Here is an 18,172-nt window from a genome sequence, read left to right on the forward strand (position 1 = left end):
TCATGGGACCCTGGGGTCCGCTTGGCAACTAATCCCAGTAATTATAGTGTTTCAAAGGTCTGTTTGATTTCAAACATAGACAGAGAGAATCATACTATCTTTGTCTTACACTAGTACTAGCACCGAAAAGAAAAGGATGAGTATAGTTTTTTATGTTCCTATTTATACTGGATCAACCAAATCTTGTCAGTAGTAAAAGGCGGCAAATTTGAAAAATCGCGGGTTAGCAACACTGTGTTCGAATAATTCCAAAATCGCGTGTCATATGTGTGTTATCTGTGGAATGTGGATCGTGAATGACAGCCATCATCTTATTGTTTACATTCTGAATCGTTTCTATTTCAAGAGAAATTTCTGCTGCCACCATTAAATACCAAGATTATGCATGACCTCAAGCAAAGCTAAGGTGCCTACAATGTACAATCATGCTCGTTGACGGTAATCATTACTAAAATTTGAGGTTATGATAATTCACTCGAACTGACGTATGAAGGGCGGAAAAATAAACAAGTTTTGGTTCGATGTACATTGCTGCTTTTCTTAGAGCAATTCTGCTCTTTGAGTGTTACATGGTGTTACCCTACTTTAATTTGCAGTACATTGCTACTGACAAGATTTGCTTGACGCACTATACTAACAAGATTTGGTTGACCCAGTATATATGCGCCAAGTTCAATAATTATAAAGGTATATCGGGGTAGTATACGAACGCACTCTGTATACGTTATCTGTGGTCCAATTTTGACATTTGACAGATTAGCACGTTTGACAGCTACAGAAGCTACAAAAAATGCTTGCTTCTACTTAACGGTGGCCGATTTGAAAATAATTTATTACTGTTGTGACATCGTAGGACTTGATTGAGAAATTAAATTGACCATTCTAACGATTTAACAGACGTTTGTTGAATATTATATCGTAGTTAAAGGTTTCTAGCCGTTATTGTTAAGGAAGTATAACCTATAACACCATGGGTGACTCCGATTTTAGCAAGTTATTACAGCAAGCGGAACAGCTAACAACAGAGATAGAAGGCAATGAAGAACTGCCGAGGGTCGAGCGCTCCTTAGGACAGGTGTTGGAGGCTTCACAAGAGTTATATTCCAAAGTTATTCAATCTGGCGCCAACGACATCCAAGCGTATGTAACTTATGTTTGTATAGCAAATAGTGATTGAAAGTACTTATTTTAAGATTGGATTGTATTTTAATACGTTTGTTTGTTGTAGCCATCTGCTGTTCGGTTCAAAGGGAATAGATTTGCAGCAAATATCTCAAAAGCTAGATACATTGAGTTCCAAACGCACATTTGAGCCCCTGCAGCCTATTGCGGATTCTGATGTAGAGAGTTTCTTAAAGAATGAGAGGGAAAATGCTATATTATCGCTAATCGATGAAGTGAACAGAAATGTAAGTGTACAAATTACTAATAATTTAAGTAAGAGTAGCAAAATCTGGTAAATTACTTGACTGGGTAGATTTTCTGCTTTAATTTTTATATATTTTAACTAAAAAATGTAATAATAATAAAATTATGTGTCTAAAGATAGAGTCATAACAATGAGATATGAAATGTAGATTCACTATAATTAAATTATCTTTTTAATAATTTGACAATGTTACATATAGGCAATACAAACAGTTGAAGATCAAAAATGGGAGCACATGGTCTCAGAATGGAACAAAGAAAAGATTAAGCTAATGAATGCCATGATAGGCCCGTCACAAAACTGGCTAGATTTAAAACGCACAGCTGAGCCGCCTAGCATTGCTGACACTCCCAAGAAGTTTGGACACTCTATCCTAGATCCGGTGGAGGTGGCATATTCAAAGCAAGTCCATCAGTATAATAAGTTGGTGTTCCAAGGTTCTAAGTCGAGGACACCGTTGTATCAGAAATTTGCACAGGTGGCTGAAGAGCTGAATGACCCTGTAAGTGTGCTTGCTGTATTATGGCACATTTTATCTTAAAAGAAATTTATTTGATTGCTGATGTCATATACTTGTCTCTCTCTTTTGCTGTTAGGTACTCAAATAAGCTCTAATACCGATTCACCTTTTATGTTTTGATATAACAAAAACTTTATTCAGCTTTATAGCAGCTCGGTCTGTGTAGACATGCCTTGACCGCATTGCCTTAGGAGAGGCACATCTCCACCTACCAAGCTGCTTTGCCCCCAGCAATTTGCGGCTTGTTCTGTGTGGACCCGCAATGAGACATGAATTGTAGGTTTTAAAATCTGTCTCTTTCAAGGGTTTTTATTTATTTTATTTTATTTATTATTAGCTTTCATTTATTCTACAGAGAATTGTAATTTTTAAGTTATTTGTATTACTTATTTGATACATATATTTTTAAGTTTCTTTATTTTTATATTGTAGATCCCTTCTGGGTAAAAGCCTCCTTAATCTCATAATCAGGGTTCCTCCTTTCAAGGGTTAATCTGCTACAACTAATGAACTATAGATCCTAATTCTTATGTCTATGTTTAAGACAAACAATGTAATTGGTATTACAGAAAGTGAAAGAGATGTGGGAAATTATAAAGACCATGGCCAATGTTCCACTGCTTGCAAGGGAGGAGGACCCTTTGAAGTTGCGAGGAAACCCCACCAACCAGCAGTACTTCATAGCACTAGGGAAGAAGTATTTGGAAAAGAGGTTTGTTTATTTTTTTCAACAAGTCATTAAAATAATAATTCACACAAAAGCATCAACATGCCTTTTTACTGTGTATTAATTACTATATAGTTATAAGAAATGTATTCATAGAGCCCTCATCCAAATCTTCCTGATTGTTTTCTGAGGACAAACCTGATGTAAATTACATCAAAATTTCGCTACTCTGCTCAGTGGCTCACTATAAAAGAGACAAAATAATTCCACACAAAAAGTCGCGCGCCAGGAGATTGAACGAAAACCTATTTAAAAAAACATTCTTCAAAAACCTAGCAATCAACTTCATCATCATCATCATCATCATCATCATCATCATCATCATCATCGTCATCATCATCATCATCATCATATCAGCCTTTTATCGCCCACTGCTGAGCATAGGCCTCTCTTCGAGTACGCCACTTATCCCGGTCCTAAGCCAATCTCATCCAGAAGTGACCCGCAATCGTCTACCCAACGACCCAACGGACGCCAGGCACTCCTTTCGTCTGTAAGCGGCCACCACTCCGTTAACATTTTGGCCCACCTGCCATCACTCTGCCTGGCAACATGTCCAACTTCAACTTCAACTCATCAACTTTATTTATTTTTATTAATTATGGTTGTTGATTAAAAGTAATGATATATCATACGTACGTACCTACGTATTTCAATAATTCAATTCATTTGAGTTGTTGTCTTTCGTCTTGAACTTTCAAGGTATAATCAGCCTAAATTCATGACACATAAGAAGAAAAAGGCTTAACTTCGCATAATCTGGTACAGGTATAAGCAGTACATGAGCGACGTGGTCCGCACGAATCCCGGCTGCGCGCTGCGCGGCGGCGAGCCGGGCACCTACCCCCTCGTGCGGGGCTTCGTCGCCCTGCGGCTGCAGGCCGCGCCCGCGCTCGCAGACGGTACTATCGACGACCGTCCTCTCTGGCCTATGGTGTACTACTGTTTGAGAAGCGGTGATGCTACTGCGGCGCTGCATTGCCTCAGGAAGGCTGGGTAAGTGAAGCCAGTGAAGGCTTTTTTGCTTTCTCAGTACATCTGTAATTTAGAATTAAATTGAATTAAGTATCAACCTTGTTAGTAACACATTTTAACCAAATAAGGTGTTTGATGTTGTACAAAGAAATAAAGAGATAAAGATATTAGAGATTGACCATAAGCCTAGACTTTTCCTGATGTCTTTTTCCATGGATACATTGGACTTTTTTGTTTTTAAAGATTATGTAGAAGTTTTTCTTAATGGTTTTCTCAGGCGCGACCACGAAGAGTTTATTGCGGCTCTGGAGGAGCACATCAGCAATCCGGAGAAGGCTTTAAGTGATAAGCTGCAAACTGCCATCAACTTCCAGTACAGAATCCAAGTTCGCAATTCACCAGATCCATATAAAAGAGCTGTGAGTATAGCTTGGTTGAGAGACCACTAATAACAAACAACACTTATTTTTATGGCAGGGCCAATATTACAGCGTTTTTATCCCTGACATTTTTGATGTAGTGTTTCGGCATTTTTGTGACATTTTTGGTTGCCTACCAAATTCAAGTTTCTTTTATACCTAAACATGGACTTGGCCACCAAAATCCTTTATTTTGAAGCAATTTATTGTCTTTAGACGAGCGGTGGCTCGCGCGGCACGATCAAAATGTATAGACTTGAATGAATCTGTTCTGGACGACAGCAGAGGCCCGGCGCGCCACGTGCACGGTGCGTCCAGACCACGGCCTATCTTTGTTATAACAACATTACAACATATACTGGGTCAACCAAATCTTGTCAGTAAATAGGAACAAAAAAACTATACTCATCCTTTTCTTTTGGGTGCTAGTACTAGTGTAAGACAAAGATAGTATGATTCTCTCTGTCTATGTTTGAAATCAAACTGAGTCCTTTGACACACTATATGTAGGCTGATTCTGACGTTACCACCACAGAATATTATTAAAGAGGTTAGAATGGCTATCGCGCGCAGTTAGTATCGGAACCGGTGTCGCCGCTCGTTCCTCTCCACATTTACTCACACTCGCGCAACTGTAGTAAAAACTTGTGTGCCTGGTGAATGGATACGCCTCCTTTAGACAGATTTGATGTCTGGCTTCTTAATCTGAAGGTTATTGTGGCGCAAAAAAGGCATGTTTACTTCGTTTTCGGTCAGCGCGGGCGAGTAGCATGCGAGCGTTTGCTCAAAACCGGCGGCGACACGTACCCTGCTCGCATCGCCATTCTAACTTGTTCTGTGGTTACCACGATGTTCGTAGGTATACTGCGTGGTGGGTGGCTGCGACCCGAGCGACGAACATTCCGAAGTAGCTCGCACGGCCGACGACTATCTGTGGTTGAAACTAGCAGTCATCAAGAGCGGATCTACGCAGACCGAGTCTTTCACTTACTCTGACTTGCAGAAACTGATCTTAGAAGAATATGGTAAGGATTGTAGTCCCTAGGATACCTTAGGCTAGGTAAACAATGAGATAACGCCCTATCCAACATTCAACAAGGCAGAATTCACCCTCATTGATTGAGCCATTTCTTACTCCAACTTGGGCCCAGCCAAAGAGTAAAGTAAGTATAGCGCTACTAGAGCGTCAAAGCCGTCATTTGGTAAATCGACCCAACGTTTTTCGTTAAAATACCAGAAAAAACATAGCCATCTCACTAACCTTAACATACTGTATAAAAATCTGAAATTGTATGTGTTATTTTTGCAGGTGAAACACATTATCACGCGTACGAAAAACCACTGGTGTACTTCCAAGTCCTAACATTGACTGGACAGTTTGAACCGGCGATTGAATTCCTGTCGAGAATACCAAGGTGAATATTAGATACCTATTGTTGTTCTGTTTTTCATGTGTGTTTTAAAGTGAACTTTTATAATGAAATTATGTATTGTTATTGTTTAGATATCGAGTACACGGTGTTCACATGGCTCTGGCGCTACATGACGTCTACATGTTGGGGACACCTCGCAACGTCCAAGCGCCCCTACGTAAGTATACACTGATATATACATTAATTACGTAAAGTATACACTGATATATACATTAATTACGTAAGTATACACTGATATATACATTAATTCTTGGCCTGTTCAACCTCATTTTAAGGTAGCAATAGCAGCATAAACAAGGCCAATAACCCCGGTTTTGTTTTTGTGTAGTATCCTTCCTTCCTTTTTGGAAGCGGCTTAAAGATGTGACCTGGGCTACAATACCAAATTATCACTACATAGTATTATAGTATAAAACAAAGTCGCTCCTCGCTGTCTGTCTGTCCCTATGTATGCTTAGATCTTTAAAACTACGCAACGGATTTTGATGCGGTTTTTTTAAATAGATAGAGTGATTCAAGAGGAAGGTTTATGTATAATTTGTTAACCCGTGCGAAGCCGGGGCGAGTGGCTAGTTACCAATAAGTATTATTTCAGTGTCGGTGGACACGGAAGACCCGCCGCCGCTGCGCCGCCTTAACCTGACCCGCCTGCTGTTGCTCTACGTGAGGAAGTTTGAGCTCACAGACCCCTCTGATGCTTTACACTACTACTTCTTCCTCAGGTAAAACTCATCGTATCATTTTAGAAAAGAAGAAGAAGAAAAAGCATTTATTAGCACAATAACAAACTTAAAAACTAACAAAAGAGAACACAAAATGAGAGGTTGCGCTAAATGGTCCTCACTCAGCTAGGTGTCACGGTATGAGCCACATGGCACACTCCGCGACGCTGATTTTCAGTAAGGCCCAGTGGATGGACTAGGTGGCACTCAGTAATGGACACAATGTACAAAAATAAGGGAAAACTTAAGTAAAACTAAAATTAAACATTTTAAAGAGTTAGATTTGGTTTGTAATTTGTCTATTCTGTTCGCATGAGTTAAGACCACTGTAGCACAGAATATATTATCATACAGAACGGCCACGCACCGCCCCGCTCCGACTCGCATTACCTCGCCCCGCGACATGAACTGGCGATAAACTGGCGGACTTCGGGCGTACTCTCAGTAAAGCGACTTACCCATACATACACAATGACGCGTGTACAGACGTGCCGTGCACACATATAAACGCAAATGATTTTTGATGTATGGCGTGTCCGCCCTGTGACTGTAGTAAATATATAAAAACACGAGTAGTTTGGCTCACAACTGCACCGAGAAGTAAATATGGTATTACTGTATAGGAAAGTATGGTAAACTATGCAAAGATTTATTTTGTGTACCTAAGTCGTCGGTAGCCATTTTGGTTAGCAGCTTTTTGAGAAAGGGGTAGACAACTTTTGTTTTACGGTTTTTTTCTGCATATTTATTTCATTACGACCATAGACTAGGAATCCTCTAGACTGAGCATAGTAACCTCGTTCCCCCGCACCCCCGTATTTTTGGCAGCATCGGTTTCATGAAATAATTGCTCTAAACTCCGTCTAGAGGATTACTAGTCTATGATTACGACCCATTATTGCTTTCTCCATTTCCAGATCACCATTAAATATTGTTACAGAAACTTGAAAGACCCCGAAGGCAAGAACCTATTCATGTGCTGTTGCACGGACCTAGCCCTAGAGTGCCGCGACTTCGAGCTGCTGTTCGGGCGCACAGACACCAACACCGGCGTGCGCAGCCCCGGTCTGCTCGACCAGTTCAACAACCCACACATTGACAGCAAAGTGAGCACCGATAGTATACCTTATTGCTTTGAGATAAGGTCGACTATAATATTAGTACAGTCGCCATTAGATATATCGGGGCGGCCGAGGTGCTCAAAAATATCTGAACACGCACTCTTAACGCCTTGACAATAGAGGCGTGTTCAGATATTTGTGAGCACCTTGGCCGCTCCGATATTTCTGATGGCGACTGTACTCTTAATTCATATATGTCATTCATATTGTTGTATAAATAATTAGCGTTTTGAACGCTACGATTATATTTATAACACGCCATAGTAAACCTTATCGGAATACATGAAGGTTGATTTTAATCTGTAAACATGCCGGTCTGACTGTCTTTGGCGATCAAATTGTGTATCTAAAGAGGGGCGCAGATAATCACAGAAAAATATTAAGTTGGAATATTAATGTTAATCAATTTGCAGGTAATCGCCATGAATGTAGCTGAGCAGCTCGTCAACAAAGGCCTGTTCGAAGATGCCATTACTGTTTATGATATAGCCGAGGTAACCATAATAGTATATTACGATACGAGTGCGAAAAATAGGAATTGCAACAAGTGGCGATAAATTTAAATCGACACGAGTTGCGAATTACCTATTATTATAGATTTATAAGTGTAAGTGCAAAATTCACGTACGAAGCCTTCACTCGTTGTGGATGGGCCTAGTTTTTACACCACTTGTTTTTTAGTGTTCCGTACCCAACGGGTAAAAACGGGACCCTATTACTAAGACTCCGCTGTCCGTCCGTCCGTCTGTCACCAGGCTGTATCTCACGAACCGTGATAGCTAGACAGTTGCAATTTTCACAGATAATGTATTTCTGTTGCCGCTATAACAACAAATACTAAAAACAGAATAAAATAAAGATTTAAGTGGGGCTCCCATACAACGAAACGTGATTTTTGACCGAAGTTAAGCAACGTCGGGCGGGGTCAGTACTTGGGTGGGTGACCGTTTTTTTTCTTGTTTTGCTCTATTTTTTGTTGATGGTGCGGAACCCTCCGTGCGCGAGTTCGACTCGCACTTGGCCGCTTTTTTGCCCTGTAACTTCTAAAATAAGAGAATGATAAAACTAAAAAAAAATATATGATCTACATTACCATGTAAACTTCCACCGAAAATTGGTTTGAACGAGATCTAGTAAGTATTTTTTTTTATACGTCATAAATCGCCTAAATACGGAACCCTTCATGGGCGAGTCCGACTCGTACTTGGCCGCTTTTTTTACACCACTTGTTTTTTTTTTAGAACCTCGAGAAGGTCCTAGAGCTGTTCTGCATGCTGCTGCCCCAAGTGCTGGTGCAGAGCGGCGGCGGCGCGCTGCGCGGCCGGCTCGGCGCGCGCGCCGCGCACGTGTCGCGCCGCCTGCGCCGCGAGGGGCCTGCGCTGCCGCCCGCACTAGTGGAAGCGTACACTAAGCTGTGCAAGCTCATCACCTTCTTCGATCAGTTCCATGCTGAGAATTACGATGCCGCTTTGGAGGTCAGTCTCATGTTATTAAGCACAAAGGCTTTGATTAATAGGGGATATTACTGCGATGTTCTGTCGCCAAAGTGCAGCACTATAGTTCGTTTTTAGGGTTCCGTACCCAAAGGGTAAAAACGGGACCCTATTACTAAGACTCCGCTGTCCGTCCGTCCGTCTGTCACCAGGCTGTATCTCACGAACCGTGATAGCTAGACAGTGCGCGCGCCGCGCACGTGTCGCGCCGCTTGCGCCGCGAGGGGCCCGCGCTACCGCCCGCACTAGTGGAAGCGTACACTAAGCTGTGCAAGCTCATCACCTTCTTCGATCAGTTCCATGCTGAGAATTACGATGCCGCTTTGGAGGTCAGTCTCATGTTTGTATTAAGCCATAAAGAAAAAAATACATAGAGTGCTCACTCCATACATCAGTTTTAGTACCAAAAAGACTATTAGCATCTAGCATCGAGTAGCGGAACTATTAGTACTGCTACTTGACAATAGATGTAGCACCGACCGGAAAGTCTTATGCTGTTGAGATAAGACTTTCCGGTCGGTGCTACGTCTATTGTCAAGTAGCAGTACTGATAGTTCCGCTATTCGATGCGAGATGTAGACACTGAAATTAATAGTCTGAACTGATGTATGGAGTGAGCACTCTTGTCTTACTATATTTCTCTATGATTAAGCACAAAGGCTTTGATTATAATGTGAGCCTATATACGTCCCACTGCTGGGCACAGGCCTCTCATGCGCGAGAGGGCTCGGGCTATAGTCCCCACGCTAGCCCAATGCGGATTGGGGACTTCACATACACCTTTGAATTTCTTCGCAGATGTATGCAGGTTTCCTCACGATGTTTTCCTTCACCGAAAAGCTAGTGGTAAATATCAAATGACATTTCGCACAAGGCTTTGATTAATAGGGGATATTACTGCAATGTTCTGTCGTCAAGTGCAGCACTATAGTTCGTTTTTTTTTAGCATTAGATAGAACTTGAAAGAAAGTAAGCGATTTTGACATGTCTTTTATTTGAAAAACACTTTTTAAAAATCAATAACTATTACTTATGAAAGCAGAAGACTATAAAAGACCGCATTAGATTCATAATTGTTACATATTTACCGTAACTTATTTTTAAAATGTGTTTTTCAATTAAAAGACACATCAAGATTGTTTACCTTATTTCTAATGCTAAAAAAACGAAGTATAGCACCCATCGTAAACCATAGAGTAACTTATATATACTGTGCCTTCGACCGTTTTTTGACAAGTTTTTACAGACAAAAAAATGACATTGATACATCAAGGCGGTTCGTTTACAAAGAGCCCACCGGGAAACGCGAAAATCGAATCTCAACTATCTGCCTCTTAATCGCTCGAATTTGCAAGTGATAGAGAGGTTAGATAACAAAATTTCGACTCTCTCGTTTGCGGTAGACCCTCAGATTGTGAGTAACTGTGGTAGGGACGCCCCCTACACAGTTTCGCGTAATATTCCCTATTGAGAAATGTATTTTTAGGGTTCCGTACCCAAAGGGTAAAAACGGGACCCTATTACTAAGACTCCGCTGTCCGTCCGTCCGTCCGTCCGTCCGTCCGTCTGTCACCAGGCTGTATCTCACGAACCGTGATAGCTAGACAGTTGAAATTTTCACAGATGATGTATTTCTGTTGCCGCTATAACAACAAATACTAAAAACAGAATAAAATAAAGATTTAAGTGGGGCTCCCATACAACAAACGTGATTTTTGACCGAAGTTAAGCAACGTCGGGCGGGGTCAGTACTTGGATGGGTGACCGTTTTTTTTTTGCTTGTTTTGCTCTATTTTTTGTTGATAGTGCGGAACCCTCCGTGCGCGAGTCCGACTCGCACTTGGCCGGTTTTTTGACAAGTTTTTACAGACAAAACATTGATACGCCTTGATGTATCAATGTATTTTTTTATGACATTGATACATCAAGGCGGTTCGTTTACAAAGGGCCCCCCGGGAAACGCGAAAATCGAATCTCAACTATCTGCCTCTTAATCGCTCGAATTTGCAAGAGTGATAGACAGGTTAGATAACAAAATTTCGACTCTCTCGTTTGCGGTAGACCCCTATTGTAACTGTGGTAGGGACGCCCCCTACACAGTTTCGCGTAATATTCCCTATTGAGAAATGTATTTTTCACCTCAGCAGCTCGAACAAGGGTACTTTGCTACTTAAAAACAGTGAGCAAAATCGCATTTTGCTCACTGAGTGAGACAAAATGAGCAAAATGCGATTTTGCTCACTCAGTGAGCAAAATGCGATTTTGCTCACTGTTTTTAAGTAGCAAAGTACCCTTGTTCGAGCTGCTGAGGTGAAAATTTAATTGTTCGTATATCTTAAGAAAACATGAGTGAATAGAGGTAAGCGATGAAGAAGGAATACATTTTTCGGGTTCTCTAATATGTTCTCACTGCTGAGGTGAAAAATGTTGTGTACTACACGAGATCAAAGTTATTTACATCTCGTGCGCTTTTGAGTCCCTTACTACGCTCAAGATTCTAAATTAGATTCACTCGCTACGCTCGTGAATCTATTATAGAATCTTTCGCTTGCACGGGACTCAAAATAAGCACTCGAAGAAATATCAAACTTTGATCTCTTGTTGTACAAATAACTATTTTCCTAGACGCTGCGCGAGTGCGAGCTAGTTCCCCTTCGGCGCAGCGAGCTGGAGGCGCGCGTGGCGGGCGCCCGCGCGGCGCTGGGCGCGCTGCTGCGCGCGCTGCCGGCCGTGCTGCGCGCCGTGTGCAGCATCCTCGTGGCGCAGCGCCAGCGCCTGCGCGCCGCGCCCAGGCAGGCCACGCTCGGCGCGCCGCACACCAACACCGACAAGGTCCGGGGTTCACAGATAGAAGGGATAGTGCGCGTTGGAGGGTCTGCCACCTCGCAAACCTTAAAGCTTTGGATTCCTCCGAAAACGGTGCCGTCATATGACGGCCGCTATATAGCGTTGACTGACGTCACTAGAACGTTGTCTATGTAAACAAGATGGCGCGGTTTCCTAGACGGCGTTACGTTACGTTGATTGTCAACGTAACGTAAGATGACGGCCGTCATGACGGTGTCGATAGTTTCGTGAACGTTTTATTAGATAGCGGTGACGCCATTTTGAATAAATGACACGAGATTTGAATAAATGATTCCGTACTACGATTATTTTCCTCTTCTGATGATATTTCATCCTCCAAGTAAATTATAGATGATCAAGCAAATCTTGTCAGTAGGAAAAGGCGCGAAATTCAAATTTTCTATGGGACGTTATCCCATCGCGCCTACATTTTTCAAATTTGCCGCTTTGACCTTGGTGGATGACGGTGTGTTATGACGCCGTGGTACTTTCCACATGTCGCCACCGTAAAGACGGCCGTCTTTTGCGGCCGCTATATGACGGCACCGTTTTCGGAGGAATCCAAAGCTTAACGCCTCTAAGCGGGTGCTGCCCCCTACAGTTTTTGCACGCTGTCTGATGCCAAAAAATGTTTGTCCTACCGAACTGCTGCTAGATACAGGTGAAACCTCGACACGAACCGCACAAATCAAACGAGCAGTCCAGTGGTCAGGAATTCCATATCAATATGTCACCTCGTTTCGACGATAAGATGCATCGCATACGCTCTAATACGATTTTAAAATACGATGTTAACGAAAAATAAATCTTACTCCTATTCTTTATTCTTTATACAGGCAAACACTAAGTATAAGTTTACAGCTATAGCCAAGACACTTATACTGTTAATAGATATGTAGTCAGTATGATAAAATTAGTACACTTGTATTACACACATTATACACTTTTCGAACTATCTCTAGAATTAAACATAGTTAAGTACATAGTAAGTATTACTAAGTTACATAGAGATTAAAAAAAAAATCTGATATTAAGTAACATAGGTGGAGTTTAAAAAAATCCTGATACTACGTTGTAGGGACGGCCACTTGTCTGCGAATATGTCCTATTTCTATAATATTTGATATTCAATTCAAGTGATATTGTAAAGTAATATTTCACGTCATATTCGAGCATACTTTTCAAAAATGTATTTTTTTACAGCAATTGGAATGGCTCCGGGAGCAGGCGGAGGTGCTGAACACGTTCGCGGGCAACATCGCGTACAGGATGCCCGGCGACACCTACAGCCAGCTGGCGCAGATGCAGATCCTTATGCACTAATGAGTAAAGATCATTTTTCAATAACAACTACGTAATTATTAAAATATTTTTGTAATTAACAAAATCAGCCTTTTGTTTTTTTTTTCTTCTGCTCACGTAATGGCTCCTCTACATGATGGGCCAACGCCGGCCACTCCAAGGGACGCAGCCATGCGGTAGAACGAGATAGCAATATCACTTGCTCCCTCTAACGCATAAATGCGTCCCTTGGAGTGGCCGGCGTTGGCCCATCGTGTAGAGGAGCCATAATACTGTTAAAAGTTTCACTTTACAATCATGTTACAGAGATTCAATTTATGTATCTTAAACACTATAATAAATTCTTTCCGCCAACTGCCGTCTCACTTCCATACCAATATACAAGTCATTAATATTATCTTCAGGCAGTTCAGTAGCTTCATCCATCGTAAGCGCCACAGTTTCCACATAAGGCTCCGCGTCCAACCCAGCCTTTGTGCAAAGATTATGCAACACAGCACAAGCGTTGATAATCTTCGCGGCTCTTTGGGGGGAGTAATGTAGAGGTCTTTTATACAGGCACTGCCATCGGCCCTTTAGCTTCGCGATGCAGCGGTTGATGCAGGATTTAGTGCGAGTGTGGAATTGGTTGTACTGGGATTCAGGCGTGCCCTGGGGCGCGTGGGGGATTGGTGTCATAAGCCATGGTCTTTGCGGATATTTGTTGTCAGCTGTAAAAAGATAAGTGACGCAATTATACATTGACATTTGAGATTCATAGTGACTTCACAAGTAAGGTACTTGTTTGTACCGGTATTCCAGGAGGCGGCTCGTTCGTAAGGATGATATTTTGGAAAAGTTTTCAAATTATGAACTTGGTTTGACTCAACACTAAGTGTGATGTGTTTTCTAGTGGACAAAAGTTAATTTTATATCCCCTTGACATTTTTTTAATGCGACAACCCCTTATTTTGTATACTTCTCAAAAAACAGAAAGCGCTATCTAGCGGCTTGGCCTTTCCACTACGCGAAAGGCATGTAAAGTGTAGGCAAATTGTAGCTAGCAAAGCTGAATTGAAAAGTGAGTAATAGGTTAAATTGACTACAGATAGGTAAGTACCAATAATCCAGCCAGTCTCGCCCTGTTTACTGACATGCTCGACAAAAGGCCGAATGTTCATCTTGCTCCAAATGTACGCGTTGCTCGACGCCCCGCCGAAACGGCAGCACACTGCTGTTATCACCATGTCCGCATCACACATCTGGAATATTATTTGAGTACTTAATGAATTAACTGAGAACTGGCCAGAGTAAAAGTAAATAATGGTGCTCACTCATAAATTTATTAATTTTAGATGGACTGAAACATGGAAAATTTACGTAGTATAGGTAAGTTTGAGTAAGGCCAGATATAGTATGCGGTTATCTGGAAAAGTAAGCAATCGAATAAATAAAACTTGAATGGGTATTACACTTTTTAAATAAAACTTACAATTTGTGCATGTATGGAGTATTGGCATTTTTTGTCATAGAACGCTTCTTCATCATCTCTAGGGCACACTATTTCAACATAACTGCCGTCTAGGCATCCAATAGTTTCAGGGAAGTGATACTTTCTGTAAAAACTGTAAAACACCAAAATAGGTAAGAAAAAAAATACAACACAGTATGTACCTACTATTGAAATTATATACTTCCATAGAGAAAAAATACATAGATGCTCACTCCATACATCAGTTTTAGTACCAAAAAGACTATTAGCATCGAGTAGCGGAACTATCAGTACTGCTACTTGACAATAGATGTCGCGACCGACCGGAAAGTCTTATGCTGTTGAGATAAGACTTTCCGGTCGGTGCTACATCTATTGTCAAGTAGCAGTACTGATAGTTCCGCTACTCGATGCTAGATGTAGACACTGAAATTAATAGTCTGAACTGATGTATGGAGTGAGCACTCTATGTATTTTTTTCTCTATGATACTTCTAAACTTACCCATCTTTTATTTGTTCCCTCTGAAGGGAGCTACTTGGAAATACCACCCATTTGTCCAACACAAAGTTGAGTCCTTCTACAATGATCTTGATAACTCTACTCACTGACTTTTGAGAAATATTGACATTGAAATCTTTGCCCACTGACTTCTGATGGGAACCACTAGCCAGAAATGACAAAGTCAGCAGTACCTATAAAGTAAAATGGAAATATATTATATAACAAGCAAAATGTTTAAAAAACTTTCATCTGACTACATATATAAGAAACCTCTTTCAACGTCGGTAAAAAAATCTAGCCCTAAACGAGTATGTCGTCCGCGCAGTAAAGGGCTAAGCGATTGACAAGGATTCACCACAAGTTGCTTAGATTTTCTGACGCGACACAAAACGCGAAACAAACACACATAATATGTATATAGACTGCTAAAATCATAACCCTTCACCAACCTTCACGTAGTCGGGTAAAAAAAACCGCTAATATCCGGTTCGAAGGACCATTTTTATTTATAAACTATAAATAAAAATAAGGGTAAACAATACAGTAGTTTCATAGAAAAATAATGATGTACCTTTAAAGGGAATGGTATACCATTTGACCTTTGTGTCTTGGGAACAACAGGCTCCAGTATTAGTAGAATTCGGTGGAATACCATCCGGTTAACTCCACAATTTTTGAGTAAATACGAGTCAGGCAGATTTACACAATCGGATACATCTCGGAGGTGTCTGTGTACTATTTTCTCTCTGTGAGAACTGCCTCGTAGCAATTTTAATTTTAAAAGAGTGTTCATCTCTTCATCCCCTAGAAAAGCCTTAAGGCTTTTCTTTCAACATCTTAACATAACAATAAGTTTGTTTGGGGCTGTCCACTGACAGCCACATTTGGTCAAATACCGTTTTGTTCATGTTTTGTTTTTCCTTTGATAGAATATGTGATATAATAATTATTCTCATTATTTTGTTTGTAAGTACTTAATTAAATCTTAAATCACTAGAACAATGTTAAAATATGTATATCATCAGTCTAAGCTTGTTCGTGCAACTTCATAAATAAACTTAGAAATCTATGCGATTGATTTTAAAATTAGGTATTTGAACGGATTCTGCATACTACCATCTATGATGCTACAAATCGAAATACAAAGACAACAACAACTTATGTTAGATTATTTGCCATTGTAAAATGTGGTTTATTGCTCTAAATTTAAAGTCTATATTTTTTAGTTTATATTACAGATAGTGCTTTTTAGCTCCGAAGATGAAATTCCTGAAATGTCAATGTCAAAAATGCAATGCAAATGCTCAAGTTTGGTTTGTTGGAATACTAAAAAATAAAATAAAAGAGTTTAAAGAGATATTTCATAGCGAAAATAACTTAAATACCAATTATCTTGTACTTATTTAACCTAATTAACCGATAATGTGCTGTATAATTAGACTTTTCATTAACTAACTTTGTTATTTTCCGAGTTGAACTCATTCTGTTGATGTCCGTTGATGTTCTGTTGATATTATAGTTAGGTAAGTAAATGCGATGGAAAGGCGTAAGGCAAGCCCCGAGCAGTTGAACATGCTCCTGCATTTCTTAGACGAGGATAAAGAGTTAGCGATAGGTAAATTCACAGGCTTGGAAGGTAGAGTTCGACAAACGAATGCTTGGATTAAAATTACCGAAAAACTAAATGCTAACTCTGGTTTTGGATCTGGTGCTATAAAGACTCCTGATAAATGGCAACAGGTAAGCAAGCATAATCTACGTAAAGAACAGTTTCTAAGGAGCATGAGTTAGTATAATTTGTTTCTTTTCAGACATGGCGTGATTGGAAATCTAATGTGAAAAAGAAAGCATTTAAAATACGCAAAAATCGCTTTACTCCCGGTTGCAATGCAAGTACTCAGTTAACAGATTCGGAAGAGAAGATTCTTAGACTTATTTGCACAAATACTTCAGCATTTGGACTACCAGGAGTGCCTGAAACATCGGCTCTCTCGTCAAATCATATGGTAATAAGAAATACAATTAAATTTACCTTAAAGAAGAAGGGAGGTGTATCTTACAGATACTATTTGACTATTTCAGGTTCCATCTCAGAGTAATGTATCAAATGAGATATGCAGTTCAGATCCGTCTACCAGCAGTATGGTAAAATAATTATTTTCAATAATGTTAAGAATAAGACCAAAATAAATAAAAAATTTGTAAGCTTTTAATTTTCACAAAATTTACTACATCTTACATTACTTATTGATTACATTTTTATTTAATATTTTGCATAGAAATGGCCATCAGATCCACAACATTTTACACAAGCAGACATTGACATGAGTTTAGACGATGGAGTTGGGGGTGACATGGACCAAGCGATGGGTTCCAATGAGGTGTCCTCTGCTCCTGTTACTGGGAAGCCTTTGTGGAAAAGGGGAAGACCAGTCAGTTAGTATATTTCAAGAATATTTTTTTTATTATTTACATGGAAATATTAACAGTAAAATACCAGTTAAATTATATTTTATTTCACATAATTTTAAATCTGTAAATAAAATTTTATTTTTAATTTTTTTTGCAGGACTGGTACATGACAGACTTTTAAACTTGGAAGAAGAGAGGATAAGAATTGAGAAGCAAAAACTTTTAGAAAAGAAGAGATGCAATAACATAAGACTCAAAATAGAGAAGGATAGACTTGAAATTGAGCGGCAAAGGAATATGCTATTAGAAAAGTAGGTATCTTCAGATGAAATTGTTAAATTATTATAATAATATTTATTTTCATGTTTTACAAATGTGTACTTAATAACTCATTATCTTTTTTTTCAGACTACTAGTTGCTGTAGAAGCTGTAGCACATAGATGACTTCCATTATTTTATTGATAGGTACTAGATTATTCGTTTTATACAGTATTATAAGTATACCATTTAGTTTGATTAAAATTGTGATATTAATTAAATTACACATTATACACACTACTTATATTATAAACTTTTAGTTTTTACCCTTGACCTTGAGTAATCAAGTATTAAAGGATGGCCGTTGGCTTCTCTTTCTAACAGTCATCTTTTCAAGTAAAAAATAGCGAACTTTATCCCTAGGGTACTTTTATAAGTCGGGGGCGATGTCTAAAACTTGGTACAAAACCTACATGGTTAGAAACCGACAAGGTCACTTTGACCGGGAGCTTGGTTGGCGGTTGGCGTGGCGACTACTG

The 18,172-nt window shown here is 40.0% G+C and overlaps 3 protein-coding genes across 3 annotated transcripts; 2 read left to right on the forward strand and 1 right to left on the reverse strand.

Moving 5' to 3' along the window:
* Positions 1-798: 798 nt before the first annotated feature.
* LOC134647847 (nuclear pore complex protein Nup93-like) lies at positions 799-13,076 on the forward strand. Its single transcript, XM_063502178.1, has 15 exons — positions 799-1,140; positions 1,229-1,409; positions 1,629-1,931; positions 2,519-2,661; positions 3,445-3,672; positions 3,929-4,070; positions 4,930-5,095; positions 5,380-5,485; positions 5,575-5,660; positions 6,099-6,225; positions 7,166-7,331; positions 7,760-7,840; positions 8,588-8,821; positions 11,465-11,671; positions 12,890-13,076. Exons 1-15 carry the CDS (start codon positions 971-973, stop codon positions 13,007-13,009), a joined length of 2,460 nt encoding a protein of 819 aa, XP_063358248.1. The 5' UTR covers positions 799-970; the 3' UTR covers positions 13,010-13,076.
* Positions 13,077-13,297: 221 nt separating this feature from the next.
* Positions 13,298-15,761, reverse strand: LOC134647865 (putative nuclease HARBI1). The gene is made up of 5 exons (XM_063502209.1): positions 15,534-15,761; positions 14,963-15,153; positions 14,460-14,592; positions 14,088-14,229; positions 13,298-13,698 (listed from the first exon to the last, which is right to left on the reverse strand). The coding sequence occupies exons 1-5, from the start codon at positions 15,753-15,755 to the stop codon at positions 13,313-13,315; spliced, it is 1,074 nt and encodes a 357-aa protein (XP_063358279.1). The 5' UTR covers positions 15,756-15,761; the 3' UTR covers positions 13,298-13,312.
* Positions 15,762-16,272: 511 nt separating this feature from the next.
* LOC134648427 (uncharacterized) lies at positions 16,273-17,909 on the forward strand. The gene is made up of 7 exons (XM_063502948.1): positions 16,273-16,457; positions 16,491-16,702; positions 16,774-16,968; positions 17,045-17,107; positions 17,242-17,398; positions 17,532-17,685; positions 17,783-17,909. Exons 2-7 carry the CDS (start codon positions 16,499-16,501, stop codon positions 17,817-17,819), a joined length of 810 nt encoding a protein of 269 aa, XP_063359018.1. The 5' UTR covers positions 16,273-16,457; positions 16,491-16,498; the 3' UTR covers positions 17,820-17,909.
* Positions 17,910-18,172: the final 263 nt, after the last annotated feature.

The sequence above is a fragment of the Cydia amplana genome, chromosome 5 (genome assembly GCF_948474715.1).
Source record: "Cydia amplana chromosome 5, ilCydAmpl1.1, whole genome shotgun sequence".
NCBI classification, from domain to species: Eukaryota; Metazoa; Arthropoda; class Insecta; order Lepidoptera; family Tortricidae; genus Cydia; species Cydia amplana.

Excerpts from the sequence above, each read along its gene's own strand:
- LOC134647847 (XM_063502178.1), top strand. The coding sequence starts at position 971 with ATGGGTGACTCCGATTTTAGCAAGTTATTACAGCAAGCGGAACAGCTA. Across the intron at positions 2,662-3,444 it reads AAGAAGTATTTGGAAAAGAG|GTATAAGCAGTACATGAGCG; the intron begins GTTTGTTTATTT and ends AATCTGGTACAG. Across the intron at positions 7,332-7,759 it reads ACCCACACATTGACAGCAAA|GTAATCGCCATGAATGTAGC; the intron begins GTGAGCACCGAT and ends ATCAATTTGCAG.
- LOC134647865 (XM_063502209.1), bottom strand. The coding sequence starts at position 15,755 with ATGAACACTCTTTTAAAATTAAAATTGCTACGAGGCAGTTCTCACAGA. Across the intron at positions 15,154-15,533 it reads GTATACCATTCCCTTTAAAG|GTACTGCTGACTTTGTCATT; the intron begins GTACATCATTAT and ends TTTACTTTATAG. Across the intron at positions 13,699-14,087 it reads CGAGACTGGCTGGATTATTG|CTGACAACAAATATCCGCAA; the intron begins GTACTTACCTAT and ends ATCTTTTTACAG.
- LOC134648427 (XM_063502948.1), top strand. The coding sequence starts at position 16,499 with ATGGAAAGGCGTAAGGCAAGCCCCGAGCAGTTGAACATGCTCCTGCAT. Across the intron at positions 17,399-17,531 it reads GAAAAGGGGAAGACCAGTCA|GACTGGTACATGACAGACTT; the intron begins GTTAGTATATTT and ends TTTTTTTTGCAG. Across the intron at positions 17,686-17,782 it reads AGGAATATGCTATTAGAAAA|ACTACTAGTTGCTGTAGAAG; the intron begins GTAGGTATCTTC and ends CTTTTTTTTCAG.